General features: G+C 40.5%; 1 protein-coding gene across 1 annotated transcript; it reads left to right on the forward strand.

Moving 5' to 3' along the window:
- The first annotated feature begins 21,128 nt into the window (after positions 1 to 21,128).
- On the forward strand, positions 21,129 to 24,845 carry LOC149164619 (uncharacterized). The gene is made up of 2 exons (XM_089429550.1): positions 21,129 to 22,256; positions 22,794 to 24,845. The coding sequence occupies exons 1-2, from the start codon at positions 21,129 to 21,131 to the stop codon at positions 24,843 to 24,845; spliced, it is 3,180 nt and encodes a 1,059-aa protein (XP_089285676.1).
- The last annotated feature ends 524 nt before the right edge of the window (positions 24,846 to 25,369 follow it).

The raw sequence follows: 25,369 nt of genomic DNA on the forward strand, positions 1-25,369 counted from the left end.
ACACAATTACCTATTCATGTAGATCTCATTCCATCTTGAAACTTTCTCCATAAGCCTATTGTTGTCACTTCTACGATAATATTAAACAAGACGTCATTTGTATGACATAACTAAATTGTGCTAAGGGCTCTGACATCCAAGCCTTCCCACTTTCCATTGGTCATATTTGCATGTTTCTTCCTCTTTCCATCTAACACCTTATCAGTAACCCTTGATGTACTGATGAATCTCATATTTTTAGCTTCAATAATTAAAATTTATTTCACCATTAAATTTCTCCATCTTGAATTTGGTATTTGTCACCTTCACTATTATTCTCTACACATAGACTTTCCCTTGAATTTTTTTTTGTAATTATGTAAACTTGGAATTATGGAATTAATGTATTCTCACCAAGAATATCAAATCCTATGACCTTTACCATACTTAGCCTACAAAAAATTGCAATTATCCACCAAAATAAAATATATACTTATATCTTTCTAATTTAAAAATGATCCCCCCAACACAGAAACACACACACACATGCGTGCGCGCGTGCACACACACAAAAAACCAATTTTTCCTCTGCCATAAAGGCTCCGACTTTGACCTCCATGGATCAATTTAGCTTTTATCTATGTGCACAATAAATATGGATCAAACCTAAATCTTCCATGCATAGGATCTACCACCTTTTGAAAATGATGGTGGCTCCTCTTCTTTAATGGGAGTTGTGACTCAACATCCTATGTGAACTATGGTTCATCTTCACTAATGGCGAGTGAAAATTAACCTCCTATGTGAATTGTGGCTCCTCTTATTTAGAGGTGGTTGTGTCTCAACCTCTTGTGTGAACTAGAACTCCTCTTCAAGTTTGCAGGATTCTCCATGCATCTTTGGATCCTTTTTTTCTATATAATGGATAGAAAAATCTTCTTCTAGATGAGAGGCTCTAACTCATCCCTTTCACCTTCGCATGACTTCTCACTATGTAGAAAATATTTACTCGAAAACTTCCTTTACGCAATGATAGTTAGGGTATACACACTGCTCACACAACCTTTCTCCTTTGTGCATAAATCAACCTGGGATCTAGACAAAATGTAGACTCCTCATTATCAAATATCAAGTGTGAAAACTTGTGGTTATGGTTTTTTTTCCACTCCTCCTCTTCCTTTTAGTAGTTCTTTGATACCACTTGTTGGTATTAGAAATCCCAAACAATAAATATAACTAGCAGAGAAATAATGACAAATGAGAATAACACATGAGTTTTTATGTCATAAAAGCTTGACAATGTAATAGGGAAACATCCACACGGGTAACATATTTTATTACATAATATGAATAATTACGATTAGGCTTACAATGACCCCAAATCTCTCAGGTTTCCTTGATATAACTATCTTGACACCATTACATTCATTATATAACCTACTAGCATTTTTGGAAACCGACACCGTTAAACAAACCACCAAATATTTACCTAAGGAAATTTTGGGTTTTTTAATTTGCATTTAATTAGTTGTCATATTTTAAGACCAGTACCTAGTGAAGGAAGGTCAAGGATCAGGAATACTTCCTTCCAAATACCATCCAACAATTTGATATATACAAACTCTAGAATTACCATATTCAAAAACCCATTCAATTAGCCAATTTCATTTACATACGCCATTTGAAGATAAGGGGAATATTTCCACCATTCTCCTCTAGAATTTTATTTTCATATCACTTTGTGTACAAGAGTATTGATGTTCTTTCTTTCCGCAAACTCACATGACTCCTCTTGGATTGACAAATGAGTTGTGGCCTCAATTCTTTGTATTACACATTACACATTGAACAATTCATAATGAATAGGCCATGGGATAAGGATAATGAGGTTCCTTCCATTTGTAACTAATTTTTTGGATTTCAATGAGATGTTTCATTTTCCAAGATATTTTCCTTCTAGTTTAGTCCCCTTAGCACATGGTAGAAACTAATGGATTCAAACCCTTTTATATCTTCTTTCATTCTTGTGTGATTACCATCTGTTTGACTCGATTTTTATTTGCATATTCCTTATAATCAAAGAATAGTATCATATGATGATTAGGTGATTGATTCGCCTTCGGTTGAGAATTATGGGTCCTTGGTATAAGAGGGTTATAACCTTTTCTTGATTTTTTAATGCTTCCCTAGACCCCACTCATATCTAGTTTCTATTTTCCCACTAGTATTAACCACAATCCCTCCCACAATGGCTAGTAATGGATTTCCATCCAAGGACCTTTTGAAAAAGATAATTTACAATGTGTCCTTACCCATTCAAATTTGTCACATCTCAACTGATCTAAGCTTACTGAGGATAATTTTTGGACATTCCATCTCTCCTAGAAATAGGTCTTTGATGTAGCTCTTTTCCTTTGGCTCTAGCATCTGGATATTATGCCCCTTCATATGCATGAGGAAGGGTGGTGGGCAACACAATTTTTTTTTTCACTCCATTTTCCAGGGAATCTTTGACTCAAGTGTGGGATGCACAAATCCTAATGTTTCCCAAATATTATTACTCTAATCATTTTTTATTTGCACTTAACTCGTCTATTTAATAAGTGAGAGAGGTTGGGCCTGTTTGTGAAACCTTAATAGTGATTCAGGAAAGAACTACCAAAATCATTCTTTTATGTCCCATTAGTCTTTGTTGTTTTAATCAATATCCCCTGAGCTTTAGCTATTACTATTCTAGAAATTGTATTTTATTTCTAGAAGATAATTATATTTCGAGCCAACCAAACATGCCAACATATGAATTTAGGTATGACTTGTTAAGCCAAATTTAGAATTGGTTTGTTAACAAAATTTTCTTTGTATTTTTATGCCATGAAGTGAATATCTCTGCCCCACATTAAAGGCATTTCCAATATGATATCAATCTCTTTAAAAGTATAGTTCCAAACTTGAATGATAAAATCACAATCTAAGAGGAGGTGCCTTCGATTTTCTTATGCATTTTTGCACAAGACACAATTGAAGGGCCCTTGGTTACTGCATTTTTGTGGAATTATCTATTGTAATAATCACACATGAACCATGGTCTAATTAAAAGTGTTCACCTTTAGCAAATCGTCATTTTTCCATATGTAATTTCATATCCTAGAGCAGGAAGGTAGCAACATATTTGAAATTAGACCCTTGTAACCCAATTTTCTTGTGTACTCAGTACAATTTAGATGCCATCCAAGGTTGTCAAGAGTGAGTTTGTTTACAAGATAACATAAGTCAAATACTTTCCATAAGGATATAAATAAGTGTTACCATCTCTAATCTTAATATTTTGAGAACCTTTTCTCTATCTTCTCTGTTCCATTAACATATTTTCTAAAAGACTTAGAGGGGGTAGTTAATAATCGAAAACTAATAGTTTTTGCTTATTTGTCTCATAAAGGGACCAAATGTTAAGGACAAACTTTGTTTTCACTCCATCATTTGGATCTCCATTAATATTGGTAAGAGTAATCCCAATATTAGTCACATGGGGCTCCAACCATCCTGAAGGATTATCTTCTTCAAGTGAAGGATGTATGCAAACTAATGCATACATTATATCTCTATTCATTCAATTCCTACAAAGTATTGTAGCTTTCCTAGTGCTTCTCTTTGTTTGTAAGTTAGATTCAACTTAATGGAAAAATTTGAAATTCCAAGCAAATATTTGAGTACATCTCCTTTATAGTAATGAACAAATAATTATGCTAGTTCTTGGAGATCATGTAGAGTAAATATTTTAACCTCTTTAGTGCTACTATATAGTGTATAACCCAATAATTTAGAGAAATTTTTTGTCCATTTTATCTTGAACGTGTCCTTGATACATTTATTTTTTATGCACTAATAATATTGGTTAATCAACTAGAAAATGATCGAAAAGAGTTCAAACATAAAATGACAGGCCTCACTAGCCTCAAAAGATTCACGAGATCTTTAAAATTGTTCTACATAGGGTGCCTTACAGTAACACTTGTCTACTTTGTAGAAATATGGTGATAGAATTGCAACTGCTCAAGAAATTTAATCTAAATCAAGAGACACAGTTCTACTCTACTGATCTACGAAAATTAATTCACAATTTAGAACAACATTTACAAACATGCATCAATCACATACACAAGTACACAGATGTATCTAGGGGAAACCAACTGGAAAAAAACCATTAAGCCTACTTGCATTAATCAAATGAATATATAATCTATTATAATTGCTAGCTCCAACTCTGAGCTCAACCCACAAAAGAATAATTGTTCTCTCTGTTCAATCAGAAGCTCTGACCCAGAATTAGTCAATTTCTTCCGCCACCTGAGATCCTATTTCTTTGTGCAAATCCTAAGGAAAATGGCCTCTATTTTTGTATAAATTAATGTGTAGATTCAATACTGCGCATGAAATTTACTAAATCACAAGACTTGAAGCTACTCTACTCATCCGTGAAAGTTAATTCGCCATCAAAAGCAAGAATCATTGACATGTAAAAGGAAACATCACACATGCACAAAGATTTATCTAGGGGAAAGCAACTACTCAAAATCCCTTACTATCTATATTACATTAATCGGAGAATAAAGAAGAAATACAATGCTTGCTCAGGCTTGAGCACACCCTTCAAGTGTATAGTCTATGCCTTTGCCCGACTGACTAATCCTAGCCCAACAATTAGCCAATTTCAAGCCTTCCTAAGCTCCTATTTCCTTGCATTATTCCCTTGGAAAATTGCCCCTATTTTTTAGGATTTTCACACCAAGGCATTGTGCAATAGCCTTAGGTCAATCTATGACTGCATGCACCACCTGTACACATGGGAATATGCTACAACTGATTGTACATTGCCTTGGAGTCTCCATCTCAACTGGGTAACTCGAATTCTATGCATGCAACAATTATTTTGGGTTGATTGATCAGTTAATTGGTTGATCACTGAGTGTGATTGAAGTTCCACTTCCAAAACTTGGCCTCCACTAGTTCTTGTGACAATTAAAACTAGTTAAACTAACAATAACTCAAATTAACTGAAACAGATTGCTACAAATTAGAAATTAATCATGTAGAAATGAAATCAAGTGTCTCCAACTCAAATTTACTGAGTTAACTGAGTGACAAGAGCCATTTCACCTCAGTTAACTATCTCCAAGTATTCTACTGAAATAGAAATTCAAATTTTAATGTAGTTTGACCAAGGTAAAGTCGAAACTCTTGCTACCTTTTCAACACTCCCTCTCAGAAAGAAATGGATTATCAACCACCCCTATCCTACAACTGTGGAACTCAAATTTTCCTCTTGGCAAAGCCTTTGTCAAAATATCTGCATCTTGTTCCTCTATCAGAATGTACTGCAACAACATAAACTGCCTTTGCACACAATCTCGTAGATGATCATACCAGATATCAATATGCTTGGATTGATCATGAAATGTAGGATTCCCAAAGAGTTTGATACAACTCTAATTATCACACTAAATCACAATAGGATCCATCATCTAACCAAATAACCCAACAAGAATATTTCTCATTCATATAACCTCACATGTTGTTTAACTTGCAACCATGTACTTTGCTTCTGTTGAGTTGATTGACACAGATATCTACTTCCTGTTGTACCAAGAAACTGCTGCTGACCCAAAACTAAAAAATCCTCATGATGTGCTCTTCTTGTCTAATGGACTCCTCACCCAATTTTCATCTATGAAGCCTTGCAACTTCACTCCCTCTATCCATCTGTACCAAAGACCACACTGAGTAGTGCCTCTAAGTTATCTCAACACATGCTTTGTTGCCTTTCAATACAGTTTGGTTGGCTTAACCATTACTTGACTAAGTTGGTTAACTTCATAACACATGTTTGGTCATGTGTTCACAAAATACATGAGTGAACCCATAAGTTGTCTGTAAATGGTATCCTCCACTACTTCACCTGAAGTAGCATAATATTTCCTCCAGTTCCCTACTAGAGGAGTATCCATGGGTTTGTACCTATCCATATGGAACCTCTGAAGTATCTCATTGGCATACTTGCCCTAAGAGACAAATAGTTCCATGTCACCTTGTCATACTGCCAATCCAAGGAATTAGTGCAAGAGGTCCATTTCCTTCATCTCGAACTCTCTTGCAAGGTCCTCCTTGCAATATATAATTAGCTGCTCATCACCACTAAGGATCAAGTCATCAACATATAGAACAATAAGCAATAATTTACCTTCTACCACAATGTGTTAACTGTTTGCATCTGCTTCACATTTGGTGAAGCCCAAACTAGTGAGATAGTTATCGATATTGGTGTACCATGCACATGGTGCTTGATTGAGTCCATACAACACTCACTTGAGTCTGCACGCATGTGACTATCTATCAAAGGTCTCAAACCCCTCTGACTGCTTAATAAACACCTTCTCCTCAATAAATCCATTGAGGAATGTTGTCTTCACATCCATCTGGTGGACCTTCCACCCCATCTATGCTGACAGTGGTAGAATTGACCTGATGGATGAGTACCTTGCTACTGGAGCAAAGGTCTCCTCATAGTCAATTCCCTTAACCTGAGAGAACCCTTGGCCACAAATCTAGCCTTGTGTTTCTTTATGCTTCCGTCTATTGCTTGATTTACCTTGTAAATCCATCTCGAACCAACCACTGATTTGTCTGTTGGTCTTGGGGCCACTTCCTAGACACTGTTTCTGACAATGGAATCATATTCCTTTACCATAGCATCAACCCATATTGGTTGCTCTACAACTTCCTTGAATGAGGATGCCTCAGTCTCTACAATCTCACTCATCAGAGCCATGTGGCCAGTGTATTGATATGGTGACCTCCTATGCTTGCATTGTGATGTGGGTTCTCCCACATTCTCTCTAGCATCCTGCAATAATTTGTCATATTCCCTAGTTCTCTTCCTTCCTTCTCTGGATTTCTCTGCTTGAGTGGATGTCTCCACTCTCTGATCCTTTGCTTGTGGCTTCTCCACAAGCTCTTGAGGTTCTTCCTTTGGAGCCAAAAGCTCCTGATCAGACTGAAACTGAAGCTCCCTCTCAAGAGAATAGCTCATTGCCTTATCCTCATCAAAATTCACATCCCTTATTACCATTGTCCTCCTGAGGGATGGAAAGTACACACGATAGTTGTGAGGTGTTTCTGTGTACCCCACAAATATGCTCAACTATGTTGTCGGCTCTAGATTTTTCCTTGCTTCCTTGGAAATATGATTGTAAATTGATGATCCAAAGATTATGAAGTGTGACACATCTAGTTTCTTCCCTGAAAAAAAATTTCTCTGGTGTACTCATGCCAATAATCATGTGATGACTCTTGTTCTGCAAATAGACTGTTGTGTTGCATGCTTCATCCCACAAGTACAAAGGTAGGCATTGGTCATGCAACATCGCTTGTGTTTCTCCCACAATACTTTTGTTCCTCCTCTCATCCACCCCATCGTGTTGTGGGTTATGGGGTTTGTCAACTCTTGTCAAATGCCTTCCTATGCACAAAAATTTTTAAACTCATTCCACACGTACTCCCCTTTGTTATCACTCGTGAGAGCCTTCACCTTCTTGCTAGTTTCTTTCTCAACAAGTGATTTAAATTAAACAAATTTGGAGAATGTCTGGTCTTTCTTCTACATGAAGTAAATCCAACACTTATGTGAGAAATCTTCTACAAATATAACATAATACCAGTGCTTGGTAGTGGAGGCTATCGATGAAGGTCCATAGACTTCAGAGTGGCTCCTTTCAAGGACTACATGTGCCCTGTTGTCCCGATCATTAAAGGTGGATTTTGTGTACTTCCCCAATGTACACCCTTTGCATTTATCTCATTGATCTAGTGATCCTTTGGGCATGCCTATAGAAATATGTTGCATGATCTTCAAAGCACCATGATGCAAATGGCCAAGTATTCTATGCCATAATTCGCTGACATCTTGGCTCTGCAACTTCTCTACTTTTGTGTTCAATGTTGCATAGTCTTCCATGTCTAATTTATAGAGGTTATTCACTTGAACCTTGATATAATTAACTTGTCTCGTGGTGATGTGTCTCAAGAAAGCCTTCCCTTTGCTGAATATCACATCATAGCCACAATCTTTCAACACAGCTATGAAAACTGGATTCTTCTTTAGACCTGGTACAAACATCACATCCTTGAGCCTGAGAGGGGAGCCAAACTCCCTCTTAAAATTAATTGTACCAATATTTGTTGTGCTATAACTTCCATCATCTCCAATCTCGATGTGCATCTGGAGATCCTTCTCCTCCAAGTCACTAAAAAATTCTTTGTTCCCCATCATGTGGAATGAGGCACTACTATTGAGATACCACATACTACCCATCATTGTGCTTTCCAAGCATGCAATGAGGGAAAAATCAATTTCAAACTTTGTAACCAAGGCTTCACTCACTACTCCTCGTACAATCTTCTTACTTTCCTTCTTGTGTGGACACTTCATTGCATATCACCTGAATTCGTGACAGTGAAAGCACTTGATTTTGGATAAGTCTTTCTTCTTGCCCCCTTGACTCGAATTTGCTTTGGGTTAGGATTTCTTCTCCTCCCACATCCACCCAAGTAACCATGCCAATTGGGGTAAACATGAGATGAGAGGCTACTATGATCATATTCGACCTCCTAGGTAACCTTACGGAAGTGGAATCGACAAAACATCACACACAACCATCCAACATCATCAACAAAACCCTCAGGAGACAAGTCAGCCGCTCAAACCTCCTGTCCCTGGGTCCCACTGTTGTTCTGGACAATTTAAGGCTTAATCACTCTCATGCTATGGGAAAGTGAGTGACCAGAGACCTTAATTCACTCTCATAGGCCTGCACGCCAGTGACTGTGGACAAAACTTGTCAATTCTATGCCAAAGACTCCGGGATTTGAGCCACTTTTTCATGCCTAGAGCCCAGGCCACTACCCAGAATGGAATGAAAGCTCAGAATTAAGTAAATTATAGGGAAACAATGAGGCAAAAGTAAATATTTGATCAAGGCCTTGACCAAACCCCTACTAGCCATGACATGCATTTCATCAAAAATATCATCGACATGTACCCTACATGTGTAAGCAACAGAGTTAAGTGTAGGGATCTCTTACTTATTTGAGAATCGCCATGAACCATTGTTTCCTCATGTCATTTGTTGCCTTATCACTTATTAGGTCGTAGATACAATATCCATTCAAATACAAGTAAAAACATGTTGAGAGCCAAACATAGTGTTGCCATAAAATGAACATATAACCATCATAATATGAACATTGCAATGAACATACCAACCATCAAAATACACATATACACCAGTACATTTACACATGAAACTCAATGGAATGAATTTCTCATTAACCAATGCAATGAATCAACCGGAGATGGGACTACTACATTCCACCCAACCATATATTGGCTGAGCCAAGTCTCTCTTCAACCAATCACCCCCGTTCCATATTCCAAGCATGAATGTGGGACTCAAACCAAAAGAACTCAACCAGGGCATACCGAGGCTAAACCACCTCACCCTCATCAATAGAAACCATCTATTACCGTAATCCATCCCGGATCACTAGGCCAACACAATGAACACAACATAACAGGCTTTATTGTGATCTCCACCCGATCACTAGGCCAAACAAGCATGGATGCCACCAGATTTTTCAACCTACACCGTGAGGAGATTTCTTGTCTCCTAGTCTCTCATGATTTACCACAATACAAACTCGGATACCTAGGCCCTAAACTGAGACCCACACTCTAGGCTTTACTGCATATCCCAAACCTAGGATTACTAGGCCCAATGGAGAGAAAACCACCTCTAGGATTTATCGTATGTCCTGCCATTCACTGGTGAGGATTCCTAGGCCATCCAAGGCAACACAAAACCCGGCTTTACCACAACCCACAGTCTGGTTCAAGGGTTACTAGGCCATGTTCTCTATCATTTCATAGATCCATCTCACTCAGCTTCGAATCCATCCAAAAATCCAACTCAACCAAACATGAGAACCCCATCACACCATGGCTATCTAGAAATGACAAAGCTAGGCTGAAAAACACTATTACACATGGCAAAACCCATGCCATGATAGAAAAGAACCACATGCAATTCCATGCTTGCCAAATCTAGTAAGGAAAATACACATGCAAGTCGATACTTGCAATGAAGCCTGTTGTAGCTGCTTGTTCCTGCCTCTCCCCGCTTGATCTTTGCTTCCTCTTGCCTTCTTTGCCTTTCTTTCTCCAATGCCAAAGTGCTCCAAGAAAAAACTCTAGGTATCCAAGAGTATGAGAGAGAGAGAATAATGAGAGTGCTCCAAAACTGGACTGACAAAAAGTTACCAACTGATCCTCAGAATAATTTTTATGAATGCGCCCTCTATTTTCTTCATTTTCCATTATTTTCCTCCTCACATGCAACCTGTGGCCTTTCACCTCATTTTTCTCCTAGTTTCCATTATTTTCATAAATAATTGTGCCAAAATTCCACTTTGCCTTTCCAAAGCCTTAGCCATTACCTTTGCCAATTTTCGTAGCCATAAACAACCAAATGAACACCCCCTAGGATGTCTTTCCCAACATTCAACTTGGAATAAGTGTCCCAATCATCCCTGGTTATTGTTTTTAACATTTATTACATGGAAATTTCACCAGGGTTGTTATAGGATTGGGATTTCTTCCCCTTCCCTTTATTTTCCTTTCCATCCAAGGCACAATTATCCTCATCCTCATTCTTATGTGTTCCATATCTGGTGTCCCATCTCTGGATGAGGTCCCATCTCTGGTGTTCTACCTCATTTCTTCCTACACTAGATCATACCATAACCGCTCCCAACTCAGTGGTTTTTCTCTACCATTTACTGAATCTTGATAGCTATGCCAACTCTTGGGAAGGCCCAAAAGGGCTAGAGATACCAAGTCTTCTTCAGGGACATTAAAACCGACCCAATCAAGCTCATCACGACACTATGTGAACCTACTGAGGTACTACAAAATTGTGTCATTCTTTTGCATCTTGATACTTCGAAGCTTGTCCTTGAGTGCCAACTTCTTGTCGTCACTATTGTTCTTGAACAATTATATCAGTGCTTTCCACATCACATTTTTTGAATTTTTTTGTGGATATTCGAGACAATATGATCCCGAACTCCCTCCAATATGATTCTCCTCTCTTTTTCCACATCCTTCTTCCACTGAGCAAGATTTTTGGCATCAGATGCTTAGGTTTTTCTACATCTGCCTTGATGTATTCTAGTAGCCCATTATCATCCAATACTACCTCCATGTGGTCCTTTCATGCAATAAAGTTTGAGGTTCCTTCCAAGGCATACTCGAGCCTGAGTCAATTGAAAGCCATATTCTCAATCTTGAAGAAAACAGGCAACACTTATCTGCAAATTTGAATCTCCTGCAATGACAACTTCAGAATCTCTACTCTACAGTGGTTCCAGCTCTGATACCATGTAGAAATTAATGTGGAGATTCAATGCTTCTCATGAAATTTACTAAATCACAAGACTTGAAGCTACTCTATTGATTAGCGGAAGTTAATTCACCATCAAAATCAAGAGTCATTGACATGCAAAAGGAAACATTACACATGCACAAAGACTTATCTAGGGGAAAGTAATTGCTCAAAACCCCTTACTATCTATTTTACATTAATCAAAGAATAGAGAAGAAATACAATGCTTACTCAAGCTTGAGCACACCCGGCAAGTGTATAGTCTATCCCTCTTCCTAACTGACTGAACCTGGCCCAACACTTAACCAATTTCAATCCTTCCCAAGCTCCTATTTCCTTGCACTATTCCCTTAGGAAAATGCCACTATTGTTTAGGTTTTTCACACCAAGGAATTGTGCAATAGCCTTAGGTCAATCCCTAACTGCATGTGCCACATGTACACATGGGAATATGCTACAACTGATCGTACACTACCTTGGAATCTCCATCTCAACTGGGTAACTCAAATTCTCTACATGCAACAATTATTTTGGGTTGATTGATCAGTTAATTGGTTTATCACTGAGTGTGGTTGAAATTCCACTTCCACAACTTGACCTCCACTAGTCCTTCTGATAGTTAGAACTAGTTAAACTCGCAATAACTCAAATTAACTAAAATAACTTACTACAAATTAGAAATCAATCATGTAGAACTGAACTCAAGTGTCTCCAACTTGAATTTACTGAGTTAACTGAGTGATAAGAGCCATGCCACCTCAGTTAACTACCTCCAAGTATTCAACTAAAATAGAAATTTGAATTTTAATCTAGTTTGACCAAGGAAAAGTCAAACTTAGATTTTATTGCTACATTTTCAACAATTCTTTAGGAAATTCCTCCTAAATGATTACACAATTCCCAAGGATTGTTCATTGATTGCATGCAACACTTGTACACTCAAAACTAGTTTACAACTGATGTTACACTACTTTGGAATATCCATCACAGCTGAGCAATTTGAATTCCTTGCATGCATGAGCTATTTTTGGTTGATTAATCAGTTAATTGGATGATCTCCAAGTTAGAATGTTGTCCCACTACACAACTGACCTCCAACTAGTTCTATTAATTGTTAGAACTAGTTTAATTGAGTAAATTATCTGCTGATGTGGAAATTTTGAATTTTCTCAATTTGACCAAGGCTAAGTCAAATTGAGCCTTTCTTGCTATACTTCTCAATATTCCCTCTTTGATCTGAATTGGATCACTATATTGTTTTTCATCCATCTTGATGCATTTGGAGTGGAAAAAGTGGAGGAAACAGCTCACGGGACCGTTTTTACTGGCGGTACCCAGTTTGGCGAAACGAGGTCTGAAACCTTCTGAGAGAGTTTTGAGGCATTAAATGACTTTTTTAGGGGAAAAAATTTTCCACTTGAGTACTGCACATTTTCATGCTATTCTACACATAGAGAGATTTCCAACGGCGCAAGAATCGTGTCAATCGGAGTCCATATGCAAAATTTATGCCACTCAGAAGTTGACCTTCCTGTTTTCACACCTATAGTTAGAAAGGATGTTGCGTTAGCCTCTATTTTTCATAGAAAAGTGTCTAGCCACATGTTTGTCATGTAAAATACTCTAGAAGAGTATATTTTGTAACTCTAGTTAAGAGTTTATGTAGTCAAACTTAACCACTAGTAAGCTATCGGGCTATGCTATAACCTTGCCACTAGGAGGAAGAGGCATTCCATTCTTTTGAGAGAATTTTGTTCCATAGTTGAGCAAAGATATCCAGGAGATATAGGAAGTAGAGAAAACAGAGAGGATTTGCACACTGTAGTATCCCACAGGCCACAAACATTACTTCTTTGTATCTACATCCATATTTCCAGACAAAGAAAGAGAGCAAAGTGGCCTCACCTTCTAGTTGGGTTTTCTCCCGAAAGGGTTTCCCAAAGAGCATATCTTATGTATTATGTGTGTGTGAGCTTATTTTATCGTTCTCTACTTTTATTCTTGATTCACTTTTACATGCATGCACTAATCACAATTAATTTTACAGATCTATAAATTAAATAAAACTGTAATAGTGTAGAATCTCAAATTTTTAATATAATATTATCAGATCTATTGTGATGAACTATCGAATAGAATACCCACGGCAGTTTATGGATCACTCTTAGCAAGAAAGGGATTATCAACCACCCCTATCTTACACCTATGTAATTCGAACTTCCCTCTTGACAAATCCTTTTGTCAAGATGTCAGCATCTTGTTCCTTTATCGAAATGCATTGTAGCAACATTATCCTCCTCTACACACAACCTCGTAAATGATGATACCAGATATCTATATGCTTGGATCTGATCGTCAAATAACAGATTCTCAGAGAGCTTAATGCAACTATGATTATCACAATAGATCACAGTTGGATCCATCTCCTAACCAAACAATCCCACAAGTATCTTTTTCATCCATATTGCCTCACATGTTGCTAGACTTGCAACCATGTATTCAACTTTTGCTTAACTGAGCACCACATCGCTATGCTTCCTTCTTTACTAGGAAATTGTTGTGAACCCAACACTGAAAATTCCACCTGATGTACTCTTTCGATCGAATGGACTCCCTACCCAATCTGCATCTGTTAAGCCACACAAAATCGCCCCTTTGTCCATCTATACCATAATCCATACTGGGTAGTGCCTGTGAGGTACTATAAAACATGCTTAGCTTCCTTCCAATATAATTTGGTTAGCCTAACTATAGCTTGGCTCAACTAGTTGACCGCATAACACATATTTGGTCGTGTGTTTAGAAGATGCATCAGTGAACCCACTAACTACCGATAAATGGTAGCATCAACCTCTTCACCTGAAGTGGAATTCTCCTTCCTCTAATTGGTCGCTAGAGGTGTCTCCATGGGCTTACAAGTCTCCATGCGAAATCTCTCCAATATATTGGTAGAATACCTACCTTGAGACACAAACAATTCCCCATTGCCTTGCCATACTTCCAACCTAAGGAAGTAGTGCACGATACCCATGTATTTCATCTCAAATTCCCTCACAAAGTCCTTGCAAGCACTGATCAACTGCTCATCAATCGTTAATATTAAATCATCAACATATAACACAATGATAAGCAATTTAACTTCTACCAAAATATGATAGAGGTTCGCATTCGAAGCCCAATCTAGTGAGATAACTATCCATACGAGTGTACCAAGCTCAGATAACTTGTTTGAGATTGTACAATGCTCACCTAAGTCTGCACACATCAGACTCCTGATCAAATGTCTCAAAACCTTATGGTTTCTCTACATACACTTCCTCCTCAATAACACCATTGAGAAATGTTATTTTTACATCCATTTGGTGGATTGTCCACCCCATCTATGCAGCCAGTGCAAGAATTTATCTAATGGATGGATACCTTGCTACGGGAGAAAAGGTTTCCTCATAGTCAATTCCCTTAGCTTGAGAGAATCCTTTGGTCACAAATCTGGCCTTATACTTCTCTATGGTTTTGTTTTCTGCATGCTTAACTTTGAAGTGTTAGAAAATTATATATTACGAAGCAATGGAACACATAAAATATTGCAGAAATATAAACACAGAAAATGCATAAAACAAGAGATACACAGATATACGTGGTTCATCCAGTTTGGGCTACGTCCACCCCGAACAACCAGTCCTTCCTTTCTATTATCCAGCAAAATGAACAGACACAACCTACAACAAATCCGTTGTAATATCCTATGTTCTCTCTCACAGTCTCACCTCTCCGTTTCTCGCTCAGAGAATACACATCTATATCTTAGCCTCAAATACAATGCCCTCATACAAAGAGAGGGGTTGCCTTCTAGGGCAGTAAATCCTAAACTAAACATAAGTTCTACCGTCAGATCATCCGCCTAATGAACGTCCTAGATTGACTAGAAATTACTATACTTTTACATGGCAATTTTACATCTATTGTTGGCTTTGGGGGCGCTGCCCCTAAATCCCCGCGGGGGGGACAAGTCCCCCCCACACCCCCCTGCGTGGAGGGGTGTATCAACTTCCTGGGGTATACATCCAGATGAAACCAAAGACCTCAGAACAATCATGTCGCACACACAACATGAAGATCCATCTCAAACCCACAACTAATTTATCTATCGGTCTTGGGACCACTTCCCAAACATTGTTCTTCATGATGGATTCATATTCTTCCACCATTGCATCAACCTAAACTAGTTTCTCAACTACTTCCTCAAAAGAGGATGGCTCAGTCTCTATAAGCTCAATCATTAGAGCCATGTAGCTAGTGTACCTCTCAGGTGACCTCCTTTTCCTGCACAAATTTGAAGGAGCTCCCACATTCTCCCTCGCATCCTGCACCAATCTATCAGCTTCCATGGTTCTCTTTCTACCTTCTCTTCATGAATTTGCTTGATTCGATGTCTCCACTCTGCCTCCTCTCTGCTCCTCCATTTTTGGGTGCTCCACAACTTCTTGAGGCTCCTCCTAAGGAGCTAAAAGCTCCTATTCTGGTGGGATTTGAAGCTCCATCTAAAGAGAGCATCTCATTGCTTTCTCCTCATCAAACATTACATCCCTTCACATAACTATAATTTTGAGTGAAGGCAAGTACACTTGGTAATTGTGTGGAGTTTCGGTGTAAGCCACAAAAACTCCCAACTCTATTGTCAACTCAAGTTTCATCCTCGAATCTTTGGAGACATGGAAGTAGACAACTCTCCAAAAATTATGAAACGAGACACATCTGGATTTCTCCTCGAGAAAGCCTCCTCCGGTGTAATCATACCAAGAATTCGATGAGGACTTTGGTTCTGCAAGTAGACTGTTGTGTTACATGCCTCTGCTCACAAATGTAGTGTCAGGCCTTGGTCATGTAGCATAACTCTCGCAGCTCCCACAATGCTCATGTTATTTCTCTTAGCTATCCCATTCTGCTATGGGTTGTGGGGAGTTTCCAGTTCTCTTCGAATTCCTTCTTTGGCATAAAAGGTCCTTGAATTCATTTGAAACATACTCACCTCCATTGTTTCTCTTAAGAGTCTTCACCTTCTTGTTGGTATCTTTCTCAACTAGTGCCTTGAATTCTACAAATTTTGAGAATGTCTCATCCTTCTTCTGTGTGAAGAAGATCCAACACTTTCTTGAGAAATCATCAATAAAAATAACATAGTATTTATGTTTGGCAGTGGAGGCTGTCGAGAAGGGTCTAAAAACATCAGAGCAGACTCTCTCCAAGACTGCATTTTATTTGTTGTCTCGATCATGGAATGTGGGTTTTACATACTTCCCCAAGGTACAACCTTTGCAAACATCCTACTGCTCAAGTGATCCTTTAGGAAGGCCAATGGTTATTTTCGGCATAATTTTAAGGGCGTCATAGTGAAAATGACCAAGTATTTTGTGCTAGAGTTCACCAACATCTCAACTTTGCACTTTCTCTGTCTTACTGCTTAAAGCAACACAATATTCCACATCAAGTTTATACAGGTTATTCACACGAACCCCGATCTGCTTCACCTGCCCAATATCTATGTTTCTCAGAAAGGATTTCCCTTTACTGAAGATCACATCATGGCCATGGTCTTCTAAAACTGATACAAAGATGAGGTTATTCTTCAAGCCTCATATAAAAACAACACATTTGAGGTGAAGAGGGTATCTCGACTCCCTATTAAAGGTTACTATACCAATCCCGATAACATTGTACCTTATGTCGTCCCCAAGCTCAATATGCATCTGGAGATATTTCTCCTCTAGGTCATTGAAAAACTCTCTGAACCCTGTCATTTGGAACAAGGCACCTGAATCCAGGTACCACACACTCCCCATCATAGTGTTGGCCATGCATACTATCAGGGTGAACTCTAACTCGAACTGTGAAGCTAATGCTTCACCTGCTCCTCTACCTGAGTTCTTCTTGCTAGATTTTTTGTGTGGACACTTTGTAGCATAGTGCCCAAATTCATGACAATTGAAGCATGTTATTTTGGAAAAGTATTTATTCTTGCCCCCTTGGATGGAATCTGGTTTGGTTTGAGATTTCTTCCCTTTGCCCTTCTTGTCGTTCTCAACCAATGCAAAATTTTATTCATCCTCTCCCTTGGATGAACCTCCATCTCTAGTATTTCGTCAGATTCCTTCTTGTACCAAATCAAACCATAAGCGTATCCCAATTTGGTAATTTCTCCCTCTCAATCACCGAGTCCTGGTAACTATGCCAAGATTTTGGAAGGCTTAGAAGAGTTAGGCTCACCAGGTCATCTTCTGCAACATTCACACCAAACCCTCCAAGCTCATCCCAAACTTGTGTAAATCTGGTAAGATACTTCAGAATAATATCATTCTTTTGCATCTTAATGTTTCAAAGTTTGTATTTGAGGGCCATTTTTCTATGGTCAATATTATTCTCAAATAGCTCAGTCAGCGTCTTCCACATTGTGAACGTGTTTCCTTGCCAAGGATATTTGAGATAATGTGGTCTCTCACTCCCTCCATGATTATTCTCCTTGCCTTGGCTACATCTTTCGTCCATTAGGCTAGGTTCCGGGAGTTAGCTGGTCCTGGATTTGGAATGTATGTCTTGACATATTCCAACAATCCATTGTCATCAAGCATTACCTCCATGCAATCTTTTCGAACATTGAAATTCAATCAATGATCTTTTCCCAAGGATTGATCACTGATTGCATGCAACACTTGTACAACTGAGAAATTCGAATTCCTTACATGCATGAGATATTTTTGGTTTGTTGATCAGTTGACTAGATGATCTTTGAGTTAGACTGTTGTCCCACTACAAAATTGACCTCCAACTAGTTCTATTAACTGTTAGAACTAGTTTAACTAAGTATGACTAGAAATAACTAAACTACATTGCTACAAATTAGCAATCAACACATGCAAACTGAACTCCAAGCCCACTAAGTCGAATTTACTCAGCTAACTGAGTGACAAGAGCCATGTCACCTTAGTTAACTACCTCCAAGTTGACTGCTAATTTGGAAATTTCGATTTTTCTCAATTTGACGAAGGCTAAGTCAAATTGAGGCTTTCTTGCTACACTTCTCAACATACTTCTATGTATTTAGGAAAGAGAATGGAGTATTTTGCTACAATTATTTCAAGGGAATTTTTCTTCAACCAAAACAAAAAATTTCTCAATCCCTAAAGGAGAATTTGTTGGCAATGTTTTGTCCTTTGATTTTTCACAAACTATACTTAAGAACCATGAATAACTTACAAGGAGAATACTCTTCTTCACTTTCCATTCTCTCAATGTATGAAGCTGGATGTATCTTAATGTTTATACCTTTTTGGCGAAAGGAGGGATGGCGGGGAGCTCTGACGGAGTCGGGATTTAGCGGCGAGTCTAACCGCACGTTCGAAGACCGCAGTCAAGGAACGGTTTATCACAGATCCCGCAATTGTTTCGGTGCTGGCCTCGCATCTGGGCGACAGGCCGATCACGGAGAGCGACAGGACTTAGACTAACCGCCATGGAGAATCAACAATTAACGGACCTCGTGGACTTCACCGAGGATCCGTTCGAGGGACAGACGGTTTTCAGTAACCCTAACCATGCTAAGGCTGTTTTCACTCCGCCGGTTTCTGAGGAAGTTAGGGCACAGCTATTGACCCCGGTGGTTTCGTCTGAATCCGCGAATGAAGCTATTGGTATTGAGGCTCCGCCTCTCTCTCTAGGTACGGTAAACTTTCTCACCTCTTTCTCGCCGGATTCCTTAATCTTTGACGCCATTCCATCTCCTGTTCAGAACGTTCCTAGGGCACATAATAATCCATCCGAATTAGGGCAAGACCCTTGTCGAATTCCGGGGGTTCGAACTTCGGGATACTTCAGCACTCCTACTGTTAACATTCAAGTCTCTAAGCCCACGGCTCAGACAAAGAACACGGACCCTCTCTCGGAGCATCCATCAGCCCCCAGATCAAAGAAACGGAAAATTAGGTGTGTGAAGGCTACTCAGAAGGATATCTCGATTGAATTTGGGAACCCGGCAGATTTCGAGGAAACCATGAACAATGCCCGCACGATGTTGGTGGGACATGTGCGGGGGCGCTCCTTCACCTCGGACAGACTCAGGAAATGGGTACAGGAAATATGGGGAGGTCTTTTCTCGCAGCTGCCAGCGGTTCGGGTCCTCCCACGAGGATGGTTCGCCCTCAGATTCGCACAAGAGGAACACACGCACACCGTACTGGAGAAATTTTGGCATATTGAATCGGCCCCGGTTCTATTGAAGCGATGGAATCCCCTTTTCGACCCGGAAAGGGAGCAAATAGCTGCTGGGCCACTATGGGTTCGGCTGCCCGGGCTTCCGCTCCAGTTCTGGAGAGAAGATGCTTTCACCCGCATTGGTGATGCTCTGGGTTCATATCTCGACCATGATCGATCTTATTTGGACACGGGAAGACAAACGGTTGCCCGAATTCTGGTACACCTTGACACAAGGGAGGGCCTGGAGGAAAAGATCACACTGAATGCAGGGAAGCTCAAGCGGATGCAGATTCTTGATTACGAAGGAGTGCCCTTCAGATGCAATAAGTGTCACCAAGTGGGCCACTTATACAGGGACTGTCCCCTGCTAAACAGCCCTGCCAGCACTTCAAAGAATTCGCCTATAATGTCCAGAAGGAACTCTCCGTTATCATCCCCTGTCATTCTGAAGACTGCAGATCATAAGGACGACCTCAGCGCAGTGGATCAGACAATGAAGGACGCCTCCACTCCTCCCTTGACTCGGGCTCGGGCTGCTGCTGCACAGTCATCGGGAAATCACCACTCCTCTTCCTTTTCTGTATTGGAAAAGTCTATTGAATTTATAAATTCAGCTCCTGTCATCTCTGCACATTGCATTATTTCATCACCCTCCTCGACACAATCCACTGCCCCCCCTACACTTACTCGTGCTCCATCTCCCCCAAAAGAATCCACCCCCAAAAGACACCAGCCTCACTCATATTCTCTTCGCCCCCGCACATCACTTCCGGATTCTTTAGCTCCCTCGATTGGTTTGGGCATTATTACCCCTGGGATGGGTCTCACTATCACCAGAGGCCGAAGATCGGCACTTAACAAAGCCATTATTCGCGCTGGGGCCGAAGTTGCCTCAGGCCGCCAATCCACCATTGATGGGGTCCTTAGAGCCACAAAACCCCCTCAGCAGGGGCCCCCATGAAGTTCCTCTCTTTCAATTGTAGGGGGCTGGCCAGTCACCCCAAGAAACTGGCCATCAAACGACTTTTTGAGGTCGAAAATCCTGACATCATCCTCCTCCAGGAAACCCTAGGATCAGCTGAGGATGTCTCTCGATCCCTCAGTCTCTCATCTCCCCGATGGCATTTCATTGCAGCAGATGCCAGTGGGCGATCTGGGGGTTTGGCTATTGGTTTCAACCCACTTTCCATCAGGCTGGACTCTTCCTGGGGAGGTCCTGGATTCTTGGGAGCGGACATTTTTGCGATTGAGCTTGGAATGAATCTTCGTATAGTTAATATATATGGACCATGCCATCAAAGGGAAAGTTTCTGGAGAAATCTCCTGGGATTCAGATTGATGTCCTTGGACCACATCATCATAGGGGGGGATCTAAACTTCTCTCTGGGATACAGTGAATCCTGGGGCTCTATGGCGCAGATTGACTCTATTACAGACTTCATGAGAAGACTGTTGGATCTACATGATTTGGTTGACGTCCCTATGCAGAAGCCCCTTCCAACTTGGAGAAATAGGAGAGTGGGACAAGCTGCACTTGCCCGTAGACTAGACAGATTTATTCTCAAAGGGACATTGATTCAAAAACTCCATCGTCTTAAACAATGGGTTGGATCGGGAGGCATATCTGATCACTCTCCTATCCTTATGGAGATCATGGGCCCCCTTCCAAAGCCGAAATCTCCATTCAAATTCAATCACCTCTGGCTCGAGGATCAGAGTTTCATCAACCTGGTATCCAATTTCTGGAGGACACATCCTATTGACAGAGAAGCATCATTGGCAAGAGGATTTGTCAAAAACCTAACAGAGCTCAAACACTTGACTATTGGATGGGCAAAAGAGAAGAAAATCAGAGAGGATGCTCAGCTCATTAATATAGAAGAAGAGATTCATGGCCTCCTAGATGACCAGAACCGGGCTTTTGGATCCATGGGGGACAAATCTCGGCTATTGGAGCTCGAAAATCAGAAGCACAGAATCCTGAAACTCAGAGAGGAGTCCCTGAGGCTGAGGAGTAGGGCTGTATGGCTCAAAGATGGGGATGAGAATTCCCGTTTCTTCCACAATTTCGCAAAAGGAAGAAGGCTGGCAAATACTATTTGGAATCTTCCTATGCCAGACGGAGGAGTGGCTGATTCTTTCAACAAGCTCTCACAGCTTGGCACCTCACATTTCAGGCAACTGTACAAGAATCCGGCGGGCACAAATTTGGCAGAAATCATCAATGTGGCATCACATTTCCCCAGATATGTAATGGAGGAGGACATTGATTCTCTCACAGGACCAGTCACTATGGTAGAGTTGGAGAGCACCATCAAATGGTTTCAGAGAGAAAAAAGTCCAGGTCCGGATGGATGGACCATAGAGTTCTACTTAGCCTTTTTTGAGCTTCTTGGAGAGGACATCCTGAGGGTGGTGGAGGAAAGCAGAGCGACAGGACAAATCTATGATGCAATAAACACCACTTTTATAGCGCTCATTCCCAAATCAGACTCCCCCTCATCATTTGACGATTACAGGCCTATTTCATTATGCAATGTACTTTATAAAATCATCTCCAAGATCATTGCCAATCGGATTAGGCCCATTTTATCCAAACACATCGGGCCCCAACAGTTTGCCTTCCTGGAAGACAGACAAATCCATGAAGCCATTGGATCTGCGCAGGAAGCTATACACTCCATTTGGACAAAAAGGCTTAAGTGCATCCTTCTCAAGATTGATCTCTCCAAGGCTTTTGATAGAGTTAGCTGGCTCTATATCAAAATGATACTCATCCACTTAGGCTGCCCCATCCTCTTCATCAATTGGATAATGGCATGCATCACATCCCCCTCGTTCAGCATCCTTATCAATGGAGCGGCCTCCCACTTCTTCCACTCTGAGAGAGGCCTTAGGCAGGGATGCCCCCTATCTCCCTTGCTCTTCCTTGTTGTGATGGAAGCCCTGAGCCGCCTCATCATCTCAGCCAAAAGAGCAGGTACTCTCAGGGGATTGAAGATCACAGACGAATGTTTTATCACACACCTACTGTTCGTTGATGATGTGCTGATCATGCTTGATGGAAGGATGCAGGACATCACTACATTCAACCGCATCCTAAAGCTCTTTGCACAAGCCACTGGAATGGAAGTAAACCAGGCAAAATCCTCCATCACTCTGGTTGGAACATCAGTACAGGAATCATTCACTGCATGCCAGGTATTTCCATTCACCAACCATCCTTTGGATAGAGGGCTTAAATACCTGGGGTACTGGCTCAAACCAACCTCACAGAAGATTGCAGACTGGGTATGGCTGGTTGCAAAAATAGAGAAGAGGATCACTTGCTGGAGTTTTCGATATCTATCTAGAGCGGGCAGATTGACTTTGATTAAATCTGTACTGGAAGCCACCCCGGTTTTTTGGATGGCTCTGGCATGGATCCCTCGAAACATATTATCAAAAATCCAGAGAATATGTAACAGATATCTATGGGGAGGAAAACAGGATAAACGCACATTTGCATGGACCAGATGGAACTCTATTGCTCTCCCAAAAAAGTGGGGGGGATGGGGAATAAAGGATCTTCCCACATTTGCACAGGCCATGGCAGCAAAGATGGGATGGGCACTGATGACATCACACAGCCTCTGGACCTCCATTGTCTTCCACAAATACATTTGGCCCAGAAACAAGCTGGACTGGCTTAGAATGCCATCATGGAACAAGGTGGGTATATCATCTGTTTGGAAGGCTGTGCTTCACGCCCTGCCCCTCATCAGGGATAACATCGTTTGGAGGATTAACAGCGGTGACTGTGCCCGTGTGGGCCTTGACCCGTGGAATGGTAGTGGGGGTCGGCACAATCTACCTAGGGATCTTATAGACTGCTTATCAGCACAGCATATATTTGTGATTGCACAGGTCGCGGACAGGGATCGCTCAGACATGTTTCACCAAGCCTGGAAGACGGCCAACCAACTACACCTCCCTGCTAGATGGCACTCGACCTGGCGCGAATATTGCACTGCCCTATCTGAATCTCATATCAGGATAACAGAAGGTCCGGATGAATTGATTTGGTTTCTTGCTGACAGTGGTAAGTACTCACCAAGGGAGGGTTATACGCAGCTTAATATTCAGAAAAAGCCTGGGGTCCTTGATCAATGGTGGAGACAGATTTGGAAGCTTGCTGCATCTCCCAGATCAAAGCTGTTCACTTGGTGTGTACTCCGGAGCAAGGTTCCCACAGGTGATTTCCTTATGAGACACGCCATACAGGGCCCGACGTGGTGCATTCTCTGCAAATCTGACTCGGAGACCATATCTCATTTATTCCTTCACTGTCTGATGATGCAACAGATCTGGCAAAACATAAAACCCTTCATCCCATTCAATGGAGACTGGAGCGGGCCCGATCCGATCAGTTCATGGATAGATTGGACAGCGAGGCATAAGGGCACGAAACTGATCAACCTGCCTGTTATCATTCTATGGTCTTTGTGGAAAGTTCGGAACAGATGGACATTTGAGGATATAGCACCCCACTGGCCCCTCATCGAAGCTGGAATCATCTCTGCTTACAGAGAGTTACCTGAGCCGCCTCCCCCAAAAATTCGCCATCCAAATCCTCCGCCCAATATTGATCAATCCACCCCTTGGGCATACTTTGATGGAGCGGCAAATGCTCAGAGTTGTGGGGGAGGCATCATTCTGCATCATAACCTTACTCATTCCTATCACATCAAAGCTGGCTTGGGCATTGGAACCAATAATTATGCAGAGCTCATCACACTGCGGCACCTCTTGCATTTTGCACTATGTCATCATTACACTAGAATCAACATCTTTGGGGACTCGCAGACTGTTATAAATTGGTTCAATGATATCACGATTTGTCACATGCACACACTCAGAGCTATCATGGATGAAGTGCATCGATTAAAAGATGCTTTCTCACATATCTCTGTTACACACATTTACAGGGAGCATAATATGGACGCTGACAAATTATCCAAGGAGGCCGCGGTGATGGATCGTGGCATCTGGGAGATTACGGAAGTTTTGGGCCAGCAGCAACAGAAATACTACCACCGGCCATATATAGATCAGGACTACCCAACAGGGGGTCCTCATCTCGCATAAAATAAGGACAACAGCATCCACAGATCACTGATTTTTGCACAGCAAACACATAAAATTCACTAGGATTATGCTATCAGAATAGTTGCAGAAATTGAAACAACACATTTACAGACAATTGATAGAATGTATTGATGTAAATTTTGAACTTTTGTACAGATCCTACAGTGATCACAGATCATGATATACTGATATATATGTAAATCTCTTCATATTAATGAAAGTTTTTACGGATTTTCCCAGGGGAAAAAACATTATATATTTTATAGACATGCATCTCCTTCACTCCCCCTTTTTTGTAATATTTAATCCTTGAACACAAATTAATGATCTTTTTTCCTTTTAGTACTTCATAAAAAACACCTTTATAGAAATTAGGTTGTAGATTTGCAACTTCTCATGAAATTTTAATAAAAATCATAAGACACAAACCTAATCTACTACTTTTCGGAGATTAATTCATAATTTAGAACAAAAATCTCATACATGAAACAAGTACTTTTATCTGGGGAAATAAATATGCTAAA

Source organism: Pinus tabuliformis, chromosome 5_1, assembly GCF_031772625.1.
Source record: "Pinus tabuliformis cultivar Carrire ecotype Pingquan chromosome 5_1, CPIR1, whole genome shotgun sequence".
In the NCBI taxonomy this organism is placed as follows: domain Eukaryota; kingdom Viridiplantae; phylum Streptophyta; class Pinopsida; order Pinales; family Pinaceae; genus Pinus; species Pinus tabuliformis.

What these genes read in the sequence shown, in the direction of transcription:
- LOC149164619 (XM_089429550.1), top strand. Translation starts at nt 21,129, where the DNA reads ATGGCGCAGATTGACTCTATTACAGACTTCATGAGAAGACTGTTGGAT. An exon ending in GGCCTATTTCATTATGCAAT is followed by an intron (nt 22,257 to 22,793) that starts GTACTTTATAAA and finishes GGAAGGATGCAG; the next exon opens with GACATCACTACATTCAACCG.